Source organism: Plodia interpunctella, chromosome 7 (genome assembly GCF_027563975.2).
Source record: "Plodia interpunctella isolate USDA-ARS_2022_Savannah chromosome 7, ilPloInte3.2, whole genome shotgun sequence".
NCBI lineage: Eukaryota > Metazoa > Arthropoda > Insecta > Lepidoptera > Pyralidae > Plodia > Plodia interpunctella.
The window spans coordinates 9,606,084-9,626,395 of record NC_071300.1 but is presented as its reverse complement, the minus strand read 5'-3'; the positions used below and the strand labels follow the sequence as shown (position 1 = coordinate 9,626,395).

Genomic DNA, 20,312 nt, shown 5'->3' with positions numbered 1-20,312 from the left:
GTCGATTTTTTTTTTAAAATAGGCCCTCGATTCCGGAATTTTTTCATGTCATTATTATTTTCAAAAATATGTTAAAAAGCATGTGTGACGCATGTAAAAATCCATTTAAATAGGGGCTCGTTCTCATTTTAATATTTTTATCAGTTTGTCCAAAATTGGGGCAATATTATCTTCTAATGTGAAGCGGTGGTGGTGTAATGGTTAAGACGTCCGCTTGTGGATCGAAAGGCCCCAGGTTCGAATCCTACTCGTGCCACATGAGTTTGTATACAAATCTGACTCATATATAGTAATTTTCATCGACCACCACTTGCTTCTGGTGAAGGAAAACATCGTGAGGAAACCTGCACACTGGTTGATTCTTATTACCTTGTGTGTGAAATGGAGAAGGCAATAGCAAACCACTCCATTAATAATGCCAAGAAAGTTGTTGTGTGTGTTTCATTCCACGTAATGACTACGACCCTCAGCCATGAGGAATATGACTATCTTCTACTGTCTGCGAGTCGGCCAATGGACGGACACAAATATCTTCCATTTTAAACTGTCTGACATTGTACGTTTAATTTATAAAATAAAATGTTTTAAACGTTTTAAATTATTGTTTTGTATATGTTGTTTTGTAATAGTTTTAATCCGTTGTGTGTGATAATAAAATAAATAAAACTAGTTGGTCTATCTATACTATTATTATAAAGAGGTATGTAAGCGTTTGTGAGTTTGTATGTTTGAGGCGGGTAATCTCCGAGTCTACCGAATTGATTTCAAAAATTCTTTCACCATTAGAAAGTTACATTATCCAATATTGCTATAGGCTATATTTTATCTCAAAACTCCCACGTGAGCGAAGCCCTGGGCAACATCTAATATATTATAATTAATGCAAAGATCCAATTATTCGAAGTCGCCCTGACCGATTTCAGATAACATTTTAAATGGTCGGTTAAAAATTTAATTCAAATTGGGATTTGATTACGCCACTATACAATCCAATCGATTCGAACGTGTTTTGTTTTCCAAGTTTTGAAGGTTACTATTAGTATGACCGTTAATATGTTAATGTACATAATTTATTTTTGATCACAAATGAAATGGAAGGGTTACTGACTCTTTAAATATGTGTTCTGATTTTAATGTAATTTGTGCACAACTCATCATATCGAGTGTGTTATTGCTAACACTGGTGTCAGATTTTATTCAAGTCGCCTAAAGACATGTACACTAGTAAACCAAACTGTCCACCAGTGCCCAGGTTTCCTCACGATGTTTTCTTTCACAGGAAGCAAGTGGTGGTCTATGAAAACTTCTATACCTATCAGAGTCAGATTGATACAAACTCATATGGCACGAGTAGGATACGAACCTGAGACCTTTCGATCCACAGGCGAGCGTCTTAACCATTACACCACCAAATTTGTACAAAACGAACTCTTTCTTCCTCTCGAAATTAAAACACTTTATTTCACTATAAATAAGTGTACAATTTTGTGTGTCTAAAACTAAAACATGTCGCGCGTTGAACCAGGAATAGCATGGATAAATAGGTAATACAAAAAAGAAGATATAACTCAACTATCAATATTAAAAACAAATAAGTTAAACTAAATCTCCTCTCTCTTTTTTCGGAGCTGAGACCCGCTATCTTACTTTTTCTCTTGTCTTTTTTTTTGTACCATGTTTGCCATACTTATTGTCAAACATTGGCATCGTCAATATCGATAAAAACTAAACATGATATTATAAAAAAAAAACATAACGCGCAGAAACTGAATGAAATACCTATTTAAAACTTTTTTATTGCGCAAAATGTAATTTAATCTTTTGCAATTTACCTGAAAATGTTATTGTCGATAATTGTCCGTAATTAGTGTATATATATATTTTTGTCAATTCACTTCCTATTTATTAATATTTGTACAAACAAGAATGCAATAAACATTGTAAGTAACGCGCAGTGTGTCCATTCTCTCGATCGTGGGGCCACAGAAATGGCGGACATAAAATGCTTATAACAATAAAAGTAGGTACTTACATATCTTTTTAAACTATATAACTATTGTTTCTATGTGTATATAACTAATAATAATGAATTAATAATTAATCTTTATTTCTTCTCTCACGTAGAAATTACATAGGTAGACAATAATTAGGAGAAATCATTCAGTTACAAAAATAGTGATCTATGTGAGAGACTGGTGTCTGTACTAGGAAAACCTGTATGACAGCTCCAACGTTGAACCAGGTGTTTACAATGCAAGTTAAACAATTGATATATTTGTTTCTACAATTTTGTTCCAGACCGCCAAGTCGAGCAAAAAAGCGGCACGGCTTGGTTAGCTGGTATATAACATGATTTAACAGAAGTTTAATTTGAGTTACCTATCGCAAGTTTAGTGGCTCCATCTAGATAACCTTGACACAGTCTGACTGATATCTTTAAGTCACTCATTTCTCTCTCTTCCGATGTGAATAAAATATGGTCGTTCGTTTACATAATTAATCGTCAAGTAATTTGTGAGAATTCCGTAATCTATATATCTAACAGTAGACATAAACACCTATAGAATGTCATCAGCATTCCCGTGCCGCCCGTGTTTACCCCCTTAGAGATGGAATTTCCAAAAATCCTTTCTTAGTGGACAATTTAAATCTAGAAGTTTTCGTGATGAGTGAGTGAATGTTTTTCGCTTTTATATTTCAATAATTCAAATAACTATTGTCATAGCTTTCATTTCGTATATATGTTACTGTAAAAGCCTGTATACAGGTAAATCTTAGGTTTTTTCAGAAAATCTTAGGATTTACCGGCATGTTGTTGGGTTGGTAAATGTAAGGATTTATAAATAATTGACGATATTTTCGGGCTTTTGCCATTAAATGTTGGTTTTGGGAAGAAAATAATGAGTAATTCTTATTAATCATTTATTTTTCAGCCAAAACCTTACATATTTTTATGTAGGTATCATAATTATGAGAGTAATTAATTAACTAAGTAATTAGTCAAATCCTTCATAGTACTTCAAGTCATATTTTAAATTATGTTCATTTGGTAAGTATTGTTATTTGTAAATGTTTTTATATTTGAAAGGTAAAGTTATACCTTACCTTTAAAATACTTCTTAAATAGTAAAAAATAAGAAAACTAAAGTTATTTTCTCAACATTTACCGTACCTTTGATGTAAATATAAATTAAGATTTACCAAGTGAATGGTGGTAAAAGTTAGAATCGCAAAAATGTTCGGACTTTTACCAGTAAAACCTAAGATTTACCAACTCTTAAGAGTTGGTAAACCTTAGGTTTTACTGTAATATCTAAGGATTTACCGTAGTTCGTGCTTTTACAGTAACATATGTTACTGTATATATGTGTACATGAGAAGAAACCTGTGATAGTGACGGTTAAGACACTCTCACAATGGTAGGTCATTGAATGAGTGACCAAAATTATCTTGAGCTCCTCCGTGCTTTGGAAGGCACGTAAAGCCGTTGGTCCCGGTTGTATTTGCAGTCGTTAAAACTCGCCAATCCACAATGGGCCCGCGTGGTGGGTCATGATCCATACTCCTTATCCATCCATAAGGCACGTGCCCCAGCAGTGGGGACATTTGAATGGCTGATGATGACGATGACTGCAGTAATTATATATGTATATATATATAATTCATATATATGACAACCTCGGTGGCGCAGTGGTAAAGTTCTTGCCACTGAAGCTAGAGGTCCCGGGTTCGATCCCCGGTCGGGTCATGATGGAAAATGATCTTTCTCTGATTGGCCCGGGTCTTGGATGTTTATCTATATTGTATGTATTCGTTATAAAATATAGTATCGTTGAGTTAGTATCCCATAACACAAGTCTCGAACATACTTTGGGGCTAGCTCAATCTGTGTGATTTGTCCTAATATATTTATTTATTTATTATTTATTTATGTAAGATTTCCAAAGATGAATGAATGAATTATAATCATTCCAGTAATGTGTAATCTAGATAATGATAAATTAATACAATAGAATATTACCTACAATTTATCTAACAGTGATTAGCATATGATGCAACTAACACGAATGTTACATACTGGACCTGTCCTATTAATAAAACTATATTAGGTATGTATTTTAATAGACCTTTTAATTTATGTATAAAAAAATGGTATAATGATTCAGGCAAGTAGGTGACTCTAGGTTGTGAAGGGCATATAGGGTATTAGCTTTTGCTCGCGGCTTCGCTCGCGTGAATCCCTGCGTGTCAAGTTTCAACTTAATTACTTTTTCACTGGTTTTATGGGCCTTTGAATAGACTATCAAAATAAAACATTTGTCAATTAGCTTATTAGCCGTAGATGACTATCAGCTGCCAAGGTCCTTAGAGTGGGTTCCGTCATTCAACTTTGACGTTAGCTTTTACCTGCGGAACGAGGATATGTACGTCATTTTACCAAATCGATGGTTCACAAGTACCGTAAAGTTAACGTTACATTTGAGTGGTGCAACTGACATTCATGCAAGGATGAGGCATGTGTATGCCACTACTATTTTTGCTTGTATTATTTCAATCAATATTAAATCGCATGTATATATTGCATGTTGCATTGACGTCAATTCTTACTCATGACTAAAATATTTTTATATTTAAATTTAGGTCGATGACAATTAGTTGAAAAACGAAAATAGACATTCGAACTGAACTGAATATCACTTCTTCATAGTCGTATTCCTCATGGCTGAGGGTCGTGGTTATTACGTGGAATGAAACACACACACACAACAACTTTTTTGGCATCATTAATGGAGTGGTTTGCCATTGCCTTCTCCATTTCACACACAAGTTAATAAGAATCAACCAGTGTGCAGGTTTCCTCACGATGTTTTCCTTCACCGGAAGCAAGTGGTGGTCGATGAAAACTAGGTACTATACATGATTCAGATTGGTTTACAAACTCATGTGGCACGAGTAGGATTCGAACCTGGGACCTTTCGATCTAAAGGCGGGCGTCTTAACCATCACACCACCACCGCTGAATATCACAAAGATATTGTTAATCCGGAGATTTAAAGACAGTTAAGTTTTTTGTGGTAAAGTTCGATATTTTAATTAGCAATTTATGTGACGTTAATACATGTTGAAGTAGTTTAAATGTATGTTTATATTTTCCCTAATGTAAATGAGAACGGGTGGTGATGCAAGAGGTAACTTGTCTTTCGTAATGGGAATATTTTAAGTTAATACCTATTTTATATAACTTATATATAACTTATTTGTAAAAAAATGTTTGCGCATTTTAGCGAAATAAACTTGCTTTGTAAGCACGTGATGTAATACACTTGTGTACCTACAAAGGGCTCCATATTATTATCCTTCCGTAAATGACATGAGGCAACTAAGCAATATGAAGTCTTTGAATGCTGCAAAGCAATATATTCCCATGGCGTCAGGCGGGTGGGCCGGTCATTAACTCACACTCATATATGTGTGTAAGTTTATGTCTAAAATTTTCACAGTTATTAAATTGGGAAAAATTGAGTGTTAAGCCATGTCTGATTATAACTAATAAAAATAATATTTTACCTCTTGTGGGTGCGGTAAGCTCTTCTGGCATAGTAGGGATCGACACTGTTGAAATGAGTGGTTGTTCCTAAACTCTAGTAGTTTGTAGCTTTTGGTAGATATTATTTAATTTAGAACATTACGTGAAAAAGTGCCTGTGAAGGTGCTGCCTGTGAAGGTAATGCTTAATAAAAATAAAAATATTCTTTTCATAAATTAATTTATGAGAAAAATATTTTTATTTATATTAAAATTATTAAAAATAAAAATATTAAAAAAAAATATTTTTTTCATAAATTAATTTATGAAAAAAATATTTTTATTATTATTAAGCATATGCAGAAAAACGCAAAGCTCGCCATTTTGTCTAATTATTAAGTTAAAGCCACAGTTGGTTGGTGTATACTTAATTTGGGTAAAATGTAGAAGGAAACCTTATGAACACCGATGTAAAAGTTTACTTCAACTCATCAAGTCATACTATAATTACTTACTGACTCAAAGTCATATCCTGGTAGACTATTACGGTCAAGGCAAATAGGTATATGCACTTTTGTGTAATTCTTATCGATATTTACACCTTGTTTTGTTAATTAGTTGTAATTGGTATTTATTCCATCAAAACTAGATTCACTGATTAAATTAAATAAATATATAAATATATTAGGACAAATCACACAGATTGAGCTAGCCCCAAAGTAAGTTCGAGACTTGTGTTACGGGATACTAACTCAACGATACTATATTTTATAACAAATACATATATAGATAAACATCCAAGACCCGGGCCAATCAGAAAAAGATCATTTTCCATCATGACCCGACCGGGGATCGAACCCGGGACCTCTCGGTTCAGAGGGAAGCACTTTACCACTTCGCCACCGAGGTCGTAATTTTAATAATTAGGATTTTAATATTAACTTAGGTGCTATACTGTGTACCTGATACGGATAAACTATCGCGTCTTTATCGTGATTACGAGGTAGACAGAGCCAAGAGGTATACCTGACGGGTTCATAGGTGGAATTGAGATTTATTTGCGATACGAGAAGAATCTCCACTTTATAGCATCTCCCTTGATTGAGTTTTACGATATCCGCGGTAGGTGAAGCAGCTGACACATCCTACTAATATTATAAATGCGAAAGTTTGTGAGGATGTACGTTATGTGTGTATGTACGTTACTCTTTCACGCAAAATCTACTGGACGGATTTTTATGAAATTCCGTACACGGGTAGAATATGGCCTGGAATAACAAAAAGCTGCGCCCCGGGGCTTCGCTCCCGTGGGAATTTCGGGATAAAAAATACCCTTTGTGTTATTCCAGGTTACAGTAAGGTCTGTAACTTGTACGTAAGTAAAAACTTGCTTTACTTATTTGCAGTACGAAGTATTGATTTTTTACTTTTTTCTTCTCTTGTCGACAATTGGTTAATTACACTACTATTTCCTGTTTGTGTACTAGTAAACAGACAAGAAGTAGGGCCTACGAGTAATTTTTATTGGTTTAAAATACTTTGGTTCAGGATATCTTGCATTGCTAAATGTCAAGAATATACTTATCCTATCAAGGATGATAGGACAAGGTTTAGGAAAACCTTGTCATATTTTAGGAAGCAAGTCTCATTACACTAGTCTTCTTTAATCTGTTATATATCTATTCATTGTTCTATAATAACAACATTTACGTTTGTCTGTATGTTTATATATTTCTCCTATATCTTTTTATTTTAATATTTTATATTTGTCTATTTATTTAATACTGTTAAGTTTCCTGCACCCTCTTAGTTTGCTTGTTCCTCATTCCATCCAAAGGTTGGCTGGAAGAAATTGCATTAGCGACAAGTCAGCCTTTGCACTCAATATGTTTGAATATCTTGTTGTAACTTATAACTCCTTTGTGAATGGTGCATTAAAGAGTTTATCTGTCCATCTATCTATCATATCCACGAAGGTATATTCACCTCTTTGAGAACATTATTGTTGCTGATAATGCCTTAAGATATCTTGTACGACAGACGTCCAACCGAAGATAGTAAGTGTAAGTAAGTGGTTTTATTGTAGTGCCTTGAAGACATCTGTTATAGCTATTTTTAACAAACAAAAGTTAAGGCAGATTACATTATATATATATATATATATATATATATATATATATATATATATATATATATATATATATATATATATATATAGTATAAGTGTTAAATCCCGTTTATATATGTATATAAACGGGATTTAGCACGAACCTTTTTATAAGCATCACTTATATATTATTTTTGATACATTGTGATGCTTGTGTATAGTATCCAATTTTGGGGGAAAAGCTATGATTATAATTTAAAAAAAGCGTTCATATTACAAAAAAGGGCAATAAGAACAATGCTCTGTAAACATCAAACGGAGTCTTGCAGAAGACATTTTGTAGATTTAAAAATCCTCACAGTCCCGTGTTTGTATATTTTCATTTTACTTACAAATCTAGTTAAGCATTTAGATAAGTATGAAACCGAAGGTGAAAGGATAGAACGCTTGAATTCTAGACGAAAAGACATTCCAAATTTCCTTATACCACATTTAAAAATAACTGAGCAAAGCGTTCAATTCCAAGCAGTTAAACTTTTTAACAGACTACCTCGCGATTTTAAATTAATAACTAACGTAAATGTATTTAAGGCGCGACTGAGAGCTTATTTATTGGACAAATGCTTTTATGCAGTAGATGAATTAACTTGATGACACAAATTTCATAATTGAATGTTAAATAGGTTAAATATGACTTATAAATACTTAAATGACGAATTTGAATTTTTAATTGTTTTTATGTAAGTGAATGTTAACAATGTATTAGTAAATGTTAAATTGTAAATTATTATATGGATAGGACATTATTTATTATTATTTATTTTGTATGATTTAATTGTATGCCTAATGTTAATTCCGACACAATGTCTTATTGTAAAATGGAATAAATAAATAAATCTTCGCTGTGTCAATTACACAAGCATCACAATGTATCAAAAATAAAATCTCGCAAATAAAAATTTGTCCTACAGAGTTGAAATTTCTCATGTTTCACTTCAATATTGCATTATTATAAACATGACCAGATGGTGCATCCAGGATCGGCTCCCTCCTCAACTATAATAGCACGGTTACGGCTTTTTTGTCTCCGACGACAATAAATCTTGTGGATATAATTTTTTGTAAAAAAATCTTTAGATTGTTTCATTGTTAAGTACTTATCTCTGCGAAGATCTCCAATCATAATTAAGTTATTCGCCAATGCATAAATCTGTGGTTTACCTGAAACAGTGCAACTTTATGCATCATTGCATCAGTCATCTCGCTCAATCTAATTGATTGTTACGTGCGGTGCCATCGGAAATGATGATTTGTATGTCTGCATTCATCTGCATATCTTATGAAGACACTTTGTAAGATATTCTTCGGAAGTTACATTTATTTATTTATTTCCATAATGTCCCATTGTCTCCAAGTCACACAGTCTTTGGTTTTTCCTACACATTTCTTGTTAAAAGCCTTCAAGTCATCTGACCGTTTCTAACATTAAGGTGAGAGCTGAAAATCCGTGCCTATGCCAGTTATAAGCATGACACTCGTCATCATATCGAGTGTGTTATTGATAACACTGATGTCAGATTTTATTCAAGTCGCCTAAAGTCATCTGACATGACTTTTACGACTACTTACCGCCATCTAGTGGCATGTCATCGCATACACACTAGTGAACTAAATTGTCCACCAGTGTGCAGGTTTCCTCACGATGTTTTCCTTCATCGGAAGAAAGTGGTGGTCTATGAAAACTACTATAAATGAGTCATATTGATATACAAACTTACATATCGTACGAGTAGGAAACGAACCTGAGACCTTTCGATCCGTAGGCGGGCTTCTTAAACATACACCACTACCTCTTCCGCAACACACTGAGGCTTCACCTAACCATTGAACACTAACTCCAGTTTTATGTTTTCTCCAAGTTGATGTTATTAAATTGTTTGTTAGGTATCAATAAAAAAATACCATTATATTATTACTTATCTTAAATATTATATATTTTATCTAAAGCATGCATATTTTTTACAATTCTCTGACCTTTTCATCGACGTCAATTTACGTCAGGCAGGTCGGTGAAATAACAACCGAGTTATTGAAATTTTAATGTATACTTTAACATATATATAAGTCTACACACAGGAAACGTGTAAAAAAAATAGAAGAAACGTTACTGGAACACGGTTGAATGTAGTTTAGATTGTTAGATTAATAGTTCCTTAGTTATTTAAATTTTTAATATGACCCGATAAAATGAACGGAATGTTTTGTACACAAAGGATCGTTATTCATTATTAAACCTAATGAATAATCAGATCAACTAAATTAATAAAGTGTTATTTTAAAGACTAAAAGGTCATAGCTAAACAATCATTACTTAAAATATTTTTGTACAACAATGAGCGACCTCAATAGTATTTATTGTTCCATTTTTTTATCACCGACGACAGAAGGATGGGTTGGTATGTCTGTCTGTAGCATCGTAGCGACCAAATTGATTGGATGAACCGATTTGGATCTAGTTGTTCAATATTATTTTGAAGAGCCATACGAAACGAAACAAAAGCATGAATAAAAAATATTAAATTGAATTTTACAAAACTTTATGATTGTTTTTCTTCTTCTAACTACTTGAGACGTACGTTCGCTTTATAAAACATTAAGAACATCAGAAGTTCTCCAAGTCGTTTTCAAAATCAAATCAAGTTCAAGATTTCGTTTTTTAAATAAAGCTCATAGAGTTCCAAGAAATATTTATATTTATATATATTATATATTTTACTGGCCAATGATTTTTTCCCATACAACACAAACTAGGACCAAAAATCGAGAGGCAAGCCATCAATCCATTTTTGGACAACATTGTCGGCTTCGTGGATTTTTCATGTTATTTATATTTCTTTTTGCCGAATCCAACACTTTTGGTTATAAATACTTAGGAATTGCAATCTTTTCTTTCTTTTGTAAGTATATTTCCCACGATGGGTTAATGCCAGACAGGCAACCGGTTGTAAAATCACAGCTATATCTTCAAAATTTTTGATTATAGATATAACCTATAAAGTCAAGCCTAGTTTTCGAGTACCTAAAGGGTGAAGAGGGGCTATGTGATATCACTATAAAACTTCGAGTGATAACATTTTGTAAGTCTTCCATCGTCATCCATCCATCTAAGAAGAAAGTGTTTTTCTTCTCCTTTCCATATTCAAGCTCTCCAATGATTATCTTACTAAACCTACAAATATTATAAATGCGGAAGTTTCTGAGGATGTATGTGTATATGTATGTTTGTTATTCTTTCACGCAAAATCTACTGGACGGATTGTTATTAAATTTGATACACAGGTAGAATATAACCTGGAATAACACATAGGGTACTTTTCATCTCGAAATTCCCACGGGAGCGAAGCCCCGGGGCGCAGCTAGCATTTTACAATTTTCTCAGATAACCTTACTTACATAGTCAGTAACGTAGTCGCAAACATTGAAAGCTTGTGGCACACCTTATATTTTATTTATTCCCTGTTTTCAGCTTACGGTTCGATGGGCGAATTAATTTGCTTTTTTATCTGTCGGTATTCCCTAATGGTCTCAAATTTAATTCGACTGAAAGCTCCGGCCAATTACGGGCGTTTTTTCAAGCTAATTGCCCTATTACGTTTGAAGCTCTTTATTATATGGACTCTTTAATTATTGCGAATTAACAAGGCCTTGACTGTGAATTGTTTTATGTGTTTACTAGCTGCAACAGGGTTTTGGTCTCGTGGGAAATTTGGCATAAAATGATCGCCTATTGAGTAAAAAAGGATACTATCTAGACAAATTAACGCATGGCTTTTGGATGTGAATGGAATATAGTATCAATATTTTACATCCGTACAACATATGTACATATAATAGACATATTGCGCCGAACCCACATAATGGCATAAGATATGATAGGTGATCATGATGACCTCAATCGGTTAAATCAGGCAGCCATGTTTATTTTAACGTTTCGTGAAAAAAGTCGAAGAGATTTTGCTTCATTACCACGATTATTCGCATCAAAATTCATAAACAGACATACGATAAACGTCTACTACTAATATGAACATCAGCCTCAACAATGAATTAAAATTGTTTACGCGTTCACCATGTCTATTGTCCTCGCTTCACAGCTTTGATCTCAACAGTTTTGTACACAAACAGAAACCAGAACATTCCAGATGGCATGAAACATAGTTGCAGAGATAAACGAAACCTTCAGGGGTAAAATAGTCTACTTTTTTAAATTATGGGTTTACACGAGTGCAGCCGGGTCATCAAAATCATCAAAATCAGTCCAGTAGTTTTGGAGTTATTCATTGCTAACAAAAAAATAACAAAAATACAAATCTTTTCTCTTTCCAATATTAGTAAGTATGGAACGCGACTCCAAGAATCGTTACGGCAACTGATATTGTAATGAAATGAAATGAAAAAATATTTATTTTCCACAACAACACAATACATGAGTATGTATTGCGAGGTGGACTGGAGCCTAAACTAGGTTAAACCTGTATGTCAGGCCTCCAGGACACCCACCCGCAGTAAGAGAAGTACAGTCTTTTGTTGCATTAGATATGTTCTTAACTAAAAATATAACTAAACTTATGTTCTATGTAGGTACATGTTATGTAGAATTAAGTTTAATTAACGTGGAATAAAAGCTATACTTGCTTAGTTCAAAACAGTAATCAGATTCCGTCTCACAGTAGTCCAATGTAAGTAAATAAGTTTGAATAGTGGACTTGCAGTGTATAGGTGGACTTTGGAAAAATATCCAATTTGGCGTTAATATTATTATATATGAAAGAGGCAAGGAAACATGAATGACGTCTAAAGAAGTATATTGTAATCAAGAAACAGTCTGTAATATGGAAAGGCACCTAGAAAGCTAAGACTTAGGACATACATCTTCAGGCATATCCTTAAATCGTACACCTCCGTCGGGTTTCCAGCTCGGCCTGTCAAACACAGCTCGCTTCGAGGCTCCATCTAGAGTACTTCTTGAATCTCGTGATAACGTAGCGAGTGTAGAACTACTGTAATATTATAGAATTTTTTTTTGCAAATGTAAAGAAGTATTTTTAACTGTAATACTGGACATTCGGAAGCGCAGATTAATTTAAGAATCATTTGTTTGCACTTATAAATTATCCGCGCTGGAAATCGAACCCAGGACCCCAAGATGGGCGTGCGTAGTGAGCTGCTATGACAGTGATGTCGGCAAAGTTCATTATCATATGAAAGGCGCTGTTCAAGTGGAGGTTCTTCATTGCTTTCCTTTCCATCGCTAGATGACTTTTGACAATGATTTATGAAGATAATACCTACGGTAAATTACTTCTGAAGAGTATTTTAGCAATGTTTCTCATTGAAATTAAATTATATAATTAGGTACTACTTAATATAAAGGCGAACTCAGACACAAAATAATTACATCATCATTTTAATCATCAAGAGATGAAGTCATTCATTTTCTTCATTAACCTCTAAAATGTGTTGAAGATATTAATATAATACCTTTTATTAATACAATACATTGATATATGTTTCAGTCTATTTAACTTTATTTGCACATCAATAAAGTAAGTACATTTGTTCCCAAAGGCTACTAAAGTCCTTACCTGCAAGTGAAGAGGGTTGAATGAGGGTTGGTTATATATCAACCCATATACAATGCAATCTCCTTCTTTCTCAGGCCTGAAGGTGCCAAACAATTTGTCCCAGACGATTAGAGCTCCTCCATAGTTCACATCAATGCAGAATGGGTTACTGCCTGCGGATTTTAACATAGCAATCTATATTTACACAGCAAAATATATTTGCCAATGATTAAATTTGCCACTTTTTATTGCTTATCTGGGACCGAAAGAAGAACATTGAGTACACTAGCTGTCATCCATCCCCACATATTGTATAAATTGGGGATTATTCGCATAGGAAATGGGCTCGTAACTTTTCACTAAGGTATTTTTAAATGGATTTGTCATGTCACACATGTTTTTAAATTAATTTTGAGAATAATAATGAAATGAAAAAAATCTGTAATCGAACGGGAATTGAACCCACGCCCCTGTCTATCCGGGACAATTCCCGCTCGATTCCAGAATTTTTTTATATCATTACTAAACTCAAAAACATCATGTACCCTATTCTCAGTTACACTAAAAAACTTGTCAAACAGCTAAACATGAACTTCGAGTTTCAACTCTTAACTCTGTCTACCCCGTTACAGATAAAATGTGATTCGCCTGGGGATGCTATAGAATATTGAGTATACTGAGAACTGTATCATTAAAATCCTAAAGTAACCATTATGGTAACGGTAGGTAAGAATGGCTATCTCTGTAAGTAGATGGCCATTCTTTCTTAAATTTTAGTAACCCATTGCTGGGCAAACCTCCCCCTAGGCCTCCCTGCTATTTCACCATCTTATCCCTGATTCAGATCGTCCGATTATCTCATTCCAGATGACAATATATATTTTAATTAATTAGTCATTAGTAAGAACATATTACTTAGCGTTTGACGTAATGCTCAATATTCACTCCGTAACGTAACGATATACGAATTCTAGATAATTAATTAGATTAAGTATAATGTTATAGTATATGTTAGACACCCATTGTATCTGCCACTAAATTAATCTATGTCTTATTTGAGTATTAGGCCATTCAATTAATTACTTGTTAAACTTGATGCCTTGAGTTAATTGTGTAGAACAAACAAGTTGAGTAACTCGATCCAAAACAACAGTCAATTGTTTTAATAACGCGTTCTCTAATTGAATTGAAATTAAAATTCTACGTAATTCTAAAAAAAAACATCTTAATTTTAACAGCAATTAGATTACGGTCATTAATCCGCTCGGAATGACTTTATATCAGTAGGTACATAGTTTATCTAAATAGTCTTCAAACACAGTGGTAACGCGTTGGGAACTAAATCAGGGTTTGCATTTTTTTGGAAAATTAAGTGAATTCATACAGATATACGTTCGCATCAGGCCTTTCATATTTTGTGACAATTAACTGCATTGTCAACGTTGGTTACTCGCCTTCCGTCAAACATCTTATGATGTAAATAAATACATGAGGACAAATCACACAGATTGAGCTAGCCCCAAAGTAAGTTCGAGACTTGTGTTATGGGATATTAACTCAACGATACTAAATTTTATAACAAATACATATATAGATAAACATCCAAGACCCGGGCCAATCAGAAAAAGATCATTTTCCATCATGATCCGACCGGGGATCGAACCCGGGACCTCTCGGTTCCAACCTCTAGGTTCGTCATTAATTCATTGGATAAGTCGGTAATGACTTAAGAGTTACAAATACGAAGAAAGACGCTCACCGTGGTGAATACTATGATGACTGGGCGTGTTCAGTATGTACTCCAGAGGACCCAGACTCTTGATCGCCTCAGTGTGGATCCAGAACATATTCAGTGTGGATCCAGAACTGGGCCGGGGGTATTGCCAGGGCTAGGGGTAGGTAGAAAATCTGGAAACAGGAATCGATTTCAGTAATAACCCGTTCCTTTGATTGACTTTTACAATCTGCGCATGAGGCGGAGCAGTTGGCATATTCTTTTATTTCACTCCTAAGGCATCATCGGATGCATGATGAGATTTATCGAGATTAAAAAATGGAGAATACGACAAAGATTACGAGGTTGTTTGGTGCATATTAATTTCTATTTAGACCTAAATGGCAGCCATTGTTAGGTTAGGTTGGTACCATCAAAGTGTGAATCGGAAATGACATCATGCATCCATGTATTAAAACCCATGGAATTAATGATAAAATCATCAATATATACAAATGAATGTCGAAGATATTTTGGATGTCTACAGTTCACGGTTTTTCATAATCTAGATAAGATTGAATTAAAATAATCGGTGAGTTCAGTTCTGCTTGACACAATTATAGGTTAAGTTTGATTAGGTAAGAATAATCTAAAACATCTTGAAATAAAATCTCAGGTTCCACACTCAAGATATATTGGTGGATTTATGAAAGTGTCATAATCATTTCATATTTACCTAGCTGTATGAATTGTAATATTAAAATCCGAAAATAGAAAACTATCACAGTTTTAAATATAAAGCATTTATGAGTATAGGTACAACAATTGTACAAAACAAAATATTGGCCCTAATGAAATCCTATACAGACACATCTCCACCAATTAGCTGCATTCTGTCTGTTAAATGTGCTGTCTAACGCAATCATGGTAGAAGCTGTAGGAGCCATTTGCACTGTGCAGTCTTCATTATACGTAATAGGATTGTTCTTCAGAGAATATTGAAGGTATAGAGTTTGTGGCGTATCACTACATTCAAACGTAACAATTAAGAAAAATTGTAGCCAGCCCTTCAGGCTTGATAGAGACCAGCGCTTAAATGACAATAATTAATGAGTGAGACTAGTATACAGATTTGAACTAACTAGATTTGAACCTACGACCTTTCGATCATAGGCGAGTGTCTTAACAACTGTGTGCGTAGTGTGACTTTGTTTTTCACATCACACACCATCGAGTCGATTCGAAGTGAGACGCAGCTAACCAATCACAGTGTGCCATTCTGACGCAACGACAACCACACTGCAATGTGATTGGTTCGCTGCGTCTCACTTCGAATCGATTCGATGGTGAGAAGTGAAATGTAAATCCGCACTTCGCCCACTGCACTAACACTTCAAAACTATTATTAATGAGTGAGAATTGTATTCAGACTTTAACCACTATAATATAATACTTCCAGCAGGCCTACCATCAACTTTTACAGAACGTTTCCAATGCAACTCAGTTTAATTTAGGAACCTAAAATGAATCGCAATAGTACAAAAAATTAAGTCGATGGTACGAATTTGCGATGCAGTTAAGTTTAGGTCGTAAAGAGATGATGGTAGCCCCCCAGTACTTGAACTGGATTTGAACCACTAAAAGCATTACAAGGATTGTAATGCACATGCGTGGTGGGGTGTTGTGATAGTATATTTTAAAATAAGTTACAATTAAATTATAATATACAGTCAAATCTATATAAAATCTATATAAAATCTATATAAAATCTATATAAAATCTATATAAAATCTATATAAAATCTATATAAAATCTATATAAAACCTATATAAAATCTATATAAAATCTATATAAAGTCTATATAAAGTCTATATGAAATCTATATAAAATCTATATAAAAAATCTAGATATAAAATACCAATACTTACAAAACCACACCAGCCTTGCAGAACAGACTGTCTGATCCCGACTCCCATGTTGAAGTCTTCTGATGTGTGGTGCACTTGATGCTGTGCCCAGAGAATGTGGATCTCTGTGAAAAAGAAAATATATTACTTTATATTGTAGGGGGATAATTGTTTCCGCAGCCATTGAGCGTCGGAGCCCAGGGTCCGCTTTCATACTCTTTCGTTTTCACTTCGCACAGTCGTCGGCATTTCTAGTTGTCAGACCATTGGGACATTTGCAATTGCTGCGATTATTTCAAGGCAATCTAATGTGACGTGTGGTTGACTGTACCAATAATAGAACTGTTTTCTCAGTAAATTGTTTGTTAAAACTAATTAGCAATCCCACACGGCATCCTAGTAGAGCGCTATCAAAGGGATTAAACTTCTCAGTTAATGAGTTCAGTGGTTTAGTTACACACGAGCGAACTCAACTATTATAAACTTTTGTATAATATTATAATTGAATAAAAGATTTATTGTGAATCTAAGTATTGTTTTTATTTTAACATAAACTGATTCATTTATTAAAAATACGAATAATAAAGGAAAATAAAACATAAATAATTGCAAAGCTAATCAAAAATGCCACCCCGAATTGTACCCGGTTCAAAAGTACCCATAACGCTAGCTGCGTTTCCTCGTTGGATAGCAATTGATAGACTTTGAACCAAGTACCATCCGGAGCGGTAGTCATTTATTTTAATACCAATTTAACTGATATTTTTTAGACCACTTCTTTACCAAGATGAGAGTAGTAAAAATTTAGGTGACATGTATAAAATCTAATCCAGTGTTAGCAAAATAACACTCTTGATACGAAAGAAAGAAAAGGTCTTGTGTCATCATTAGCTTTCCACGAACAATGTATAGATATTAAAACTGAAAAGTGTGAAACATCAAAGTGTTGTTGGAATAAACAAAAATAAATGTGTCTCTCCCTCTAATTTCAAGAGTCTATCCCTCTCATACAGTTTGTTTATGTATAAAACAATAAGTCTTTATTATCGAAATCCGAGTTATACGAGTATAAGTACATTTTCTAAGCTCTCTCAGAATATAGAATCATATCTCATCTCAGAATATAGTGTATTCCCGGCCCTTGGATTAACTAAGCGTCACACACTTTTTAACGTGAAATAAATAATTAATACTTTTAATTACGTCTCTCATTGACTTCCACAATCCAATAAGTCTCACTAAAAGATAAACCTTTAGAAAAATTGGCTCCAATTATATGATCGGCTCTCTGTACGAAGGTCCGGCCGATTCCACGAACATTATTTATTATTAAATATGATTTATTTCCTAAATTGTGACGTCTTGTCAAAGTCATATAAGTTGATGTATCTTCTGTAAAAAAGAGAATATTTCAAGTATTTTTAAAGTACTTACTAATTCCATGGAAAATAGCTAGCTAATGTACAACGAATCAACCAATTTCTTTGATTATACATTTTTAAGCTCCATTCTATTGAGCGGTTTTATAAAAAAAGGATTCGTAAACTCAAAAAGTAGTTTGTAAATGATATACTAAATATACACATATATGGTTAGTTTGTATACCTTCGTTAATTGCTTATCTAATTAGTGTTGAAATTCAGCCGAGCTCAAATGCGCTTAAGAGGAATTTAGAGGAAAGGGTTGGCTTACAAAGCTATTTCAAGCTCCTACAACGATTTATAGTAGTCCAGGCTTTGTGCATTATAATTAGATTAGATTTATGTAATAAATTATAGTACAAAGAAATTAGTTATGGTGAGAATGATGGTCTAAAATGTCGGTGGTAGAAAACTATAGACACGGAAGACCGTGTAAAGTAGAGGAGAAAAGTAGAAAAGTGCATTCAGATCTATGGGTGAAGAAGGATTCGGAAAAAGGCTCAGATGAAAGAGGGAGAGAGATAGATTTGGAAAAAGAGACTAATGGAAAGTACTCCACCAACCAGAGCCTAGCCTTTTTCTGGTGATCTGGTGATGTTAATACAAATGATAAATATGAATAAAATATTCTTATACATAGTTCTGAATAGTTAACTGGATTAGAATTCTCAAGCAGTTTAAGTTCATTTCATAAATTATCCGGTCCTCAAAAAAAGAATCACAAGCGAAAGAGTTTCATTGATCGCATCAATCGATCGAACTTTTACGCATGTTCTGTAAATGCAGAAACTGTGTCACCACTATTTTTCTCTTATCTCAGCTTTTTTCCCAGTTGCGGTGGTGGTGTAATGGCTAAGACGCCCGCCTTTAGATCGAAAAGTCTCAGGTTCGTATTCTACTCGTGCCATATTTGCAGTGATTGCAAAACTCTTGCTTCCGGTGAAGGAAAATATCATGAGGAAATCTGCACACTGGCGGACACTTTAGTTCACTAGTGTGTACGCGACTACCTGCTACTAGATGGCGGTGAGTAGTCGTAAAAGTCATGTCAGATGCCTTTAGGCGACTTGAATGAAATCTGACACTGGTGTTAGCAATAACACTATAATGTAAAAAATAAACATTATAATAAAAAATAAAATTTCATCAAAATCGGTCATACAGATTTATACGAATAATTAATTTGAAAAAATAATCGTGCACAGATCTCAAATACCGCCAAAATGAACGCCTCCATTTATAACATTGTATTTTTCATAGAAACGAAGGAATACTTTGAGAAATGCATATAGTAGCGCCATCTGCGTGGAAAATTTAGAATTTATAACGGCGCGTAACATTTCCCAAAGTGTCTTACAACCGCCCTCTGTAGTTACTTTAATGAAACTTTAATCCCTATAAAGTTTACGGAAAACTCATATATTTTTAAACTATACTTATTTTCAAAGATGTCTCTGTAATCTACTTTCATTTCACATGCAAATATGGAAGTGTGTCGAGATACTGTGCCATATCTATTACATGCGAGCGTTTTCCTAGTTATTTCCTCACCCATTGAATGTCGGAGCCACTTCGCAAGGTCATCGACATCCCTAGTTGTCAGACCTTCTTGAGATTGCCGTCTTTTGCCAGGGCTTGGCGGGGCAATTGTTTCTTAGGTAAACTTTACGCAGAAGTATTGTTTTATAATTATATCATTAGCTTATCAGACACTATTATTATAAAGAGGTAAGCGTTTGTGACTCTGTGAGGTTTGAGGCGGGTAGTCTTCGAAACTACCGAACCGATTTCAAAATTTCTTTCATCATTAGGAAGGTACATTATTCAAGATTGCTATAGGCTATATTTTATATCAAAACTCCCACGGAAGCGAAGGCCCGGGCAACATCTAGTGTTACATGAAAAAAATGTAAGTTTGGTACAAAGAGATACAAAATGCAAGAAACGTTACATGCAAGATACAAAGTTTCCATTGCAAATATCTGAAAGTTCACATGCGTCTTGTCATCTGAA

The 20,312-nt window shown here is 34.0% G+C and overlaps 1 protein-coding gene across 1 annotated transcript in view; it reads right to left on the bottom strand.

The window, feature by feature from the left end:
• Positions 1-12,644: 12,644 nt before the first annotated feature.
• The window catches only part of LOC128671562 (alkylglycerol monooxygenase-like), a 44,706-nt gene continuing 37,038 nt past the window's right edge, over positions 12,645-20,312 (bottom strand). Inside the window, exons 2-5 of the mRNA XM_064436086.1 lie at positions 16,900-17,003; positions 15,017-15,165; positions 13,279-13,430; positions 12,645-12,693 (exon numbers count right to left, since the gene is read on the bottom strand). Coding sequence (XP_064292156.1) covers positions 12,691-12,693; positions 13,279-13,430; positions 15,017-15,104 — 243 coding nt within the window. The 5' untranslated portion in view covers positions 15,105-15,165; positions 16,900-17,003 and the 3' untranslated portion in view covers positions 12,645-12,690. The remainder of the gene's footprint in view (positions 12,694-13,278; positions 13,431-15,016; positions 15,166-16,899; positions 17,004-20,312) is intronic.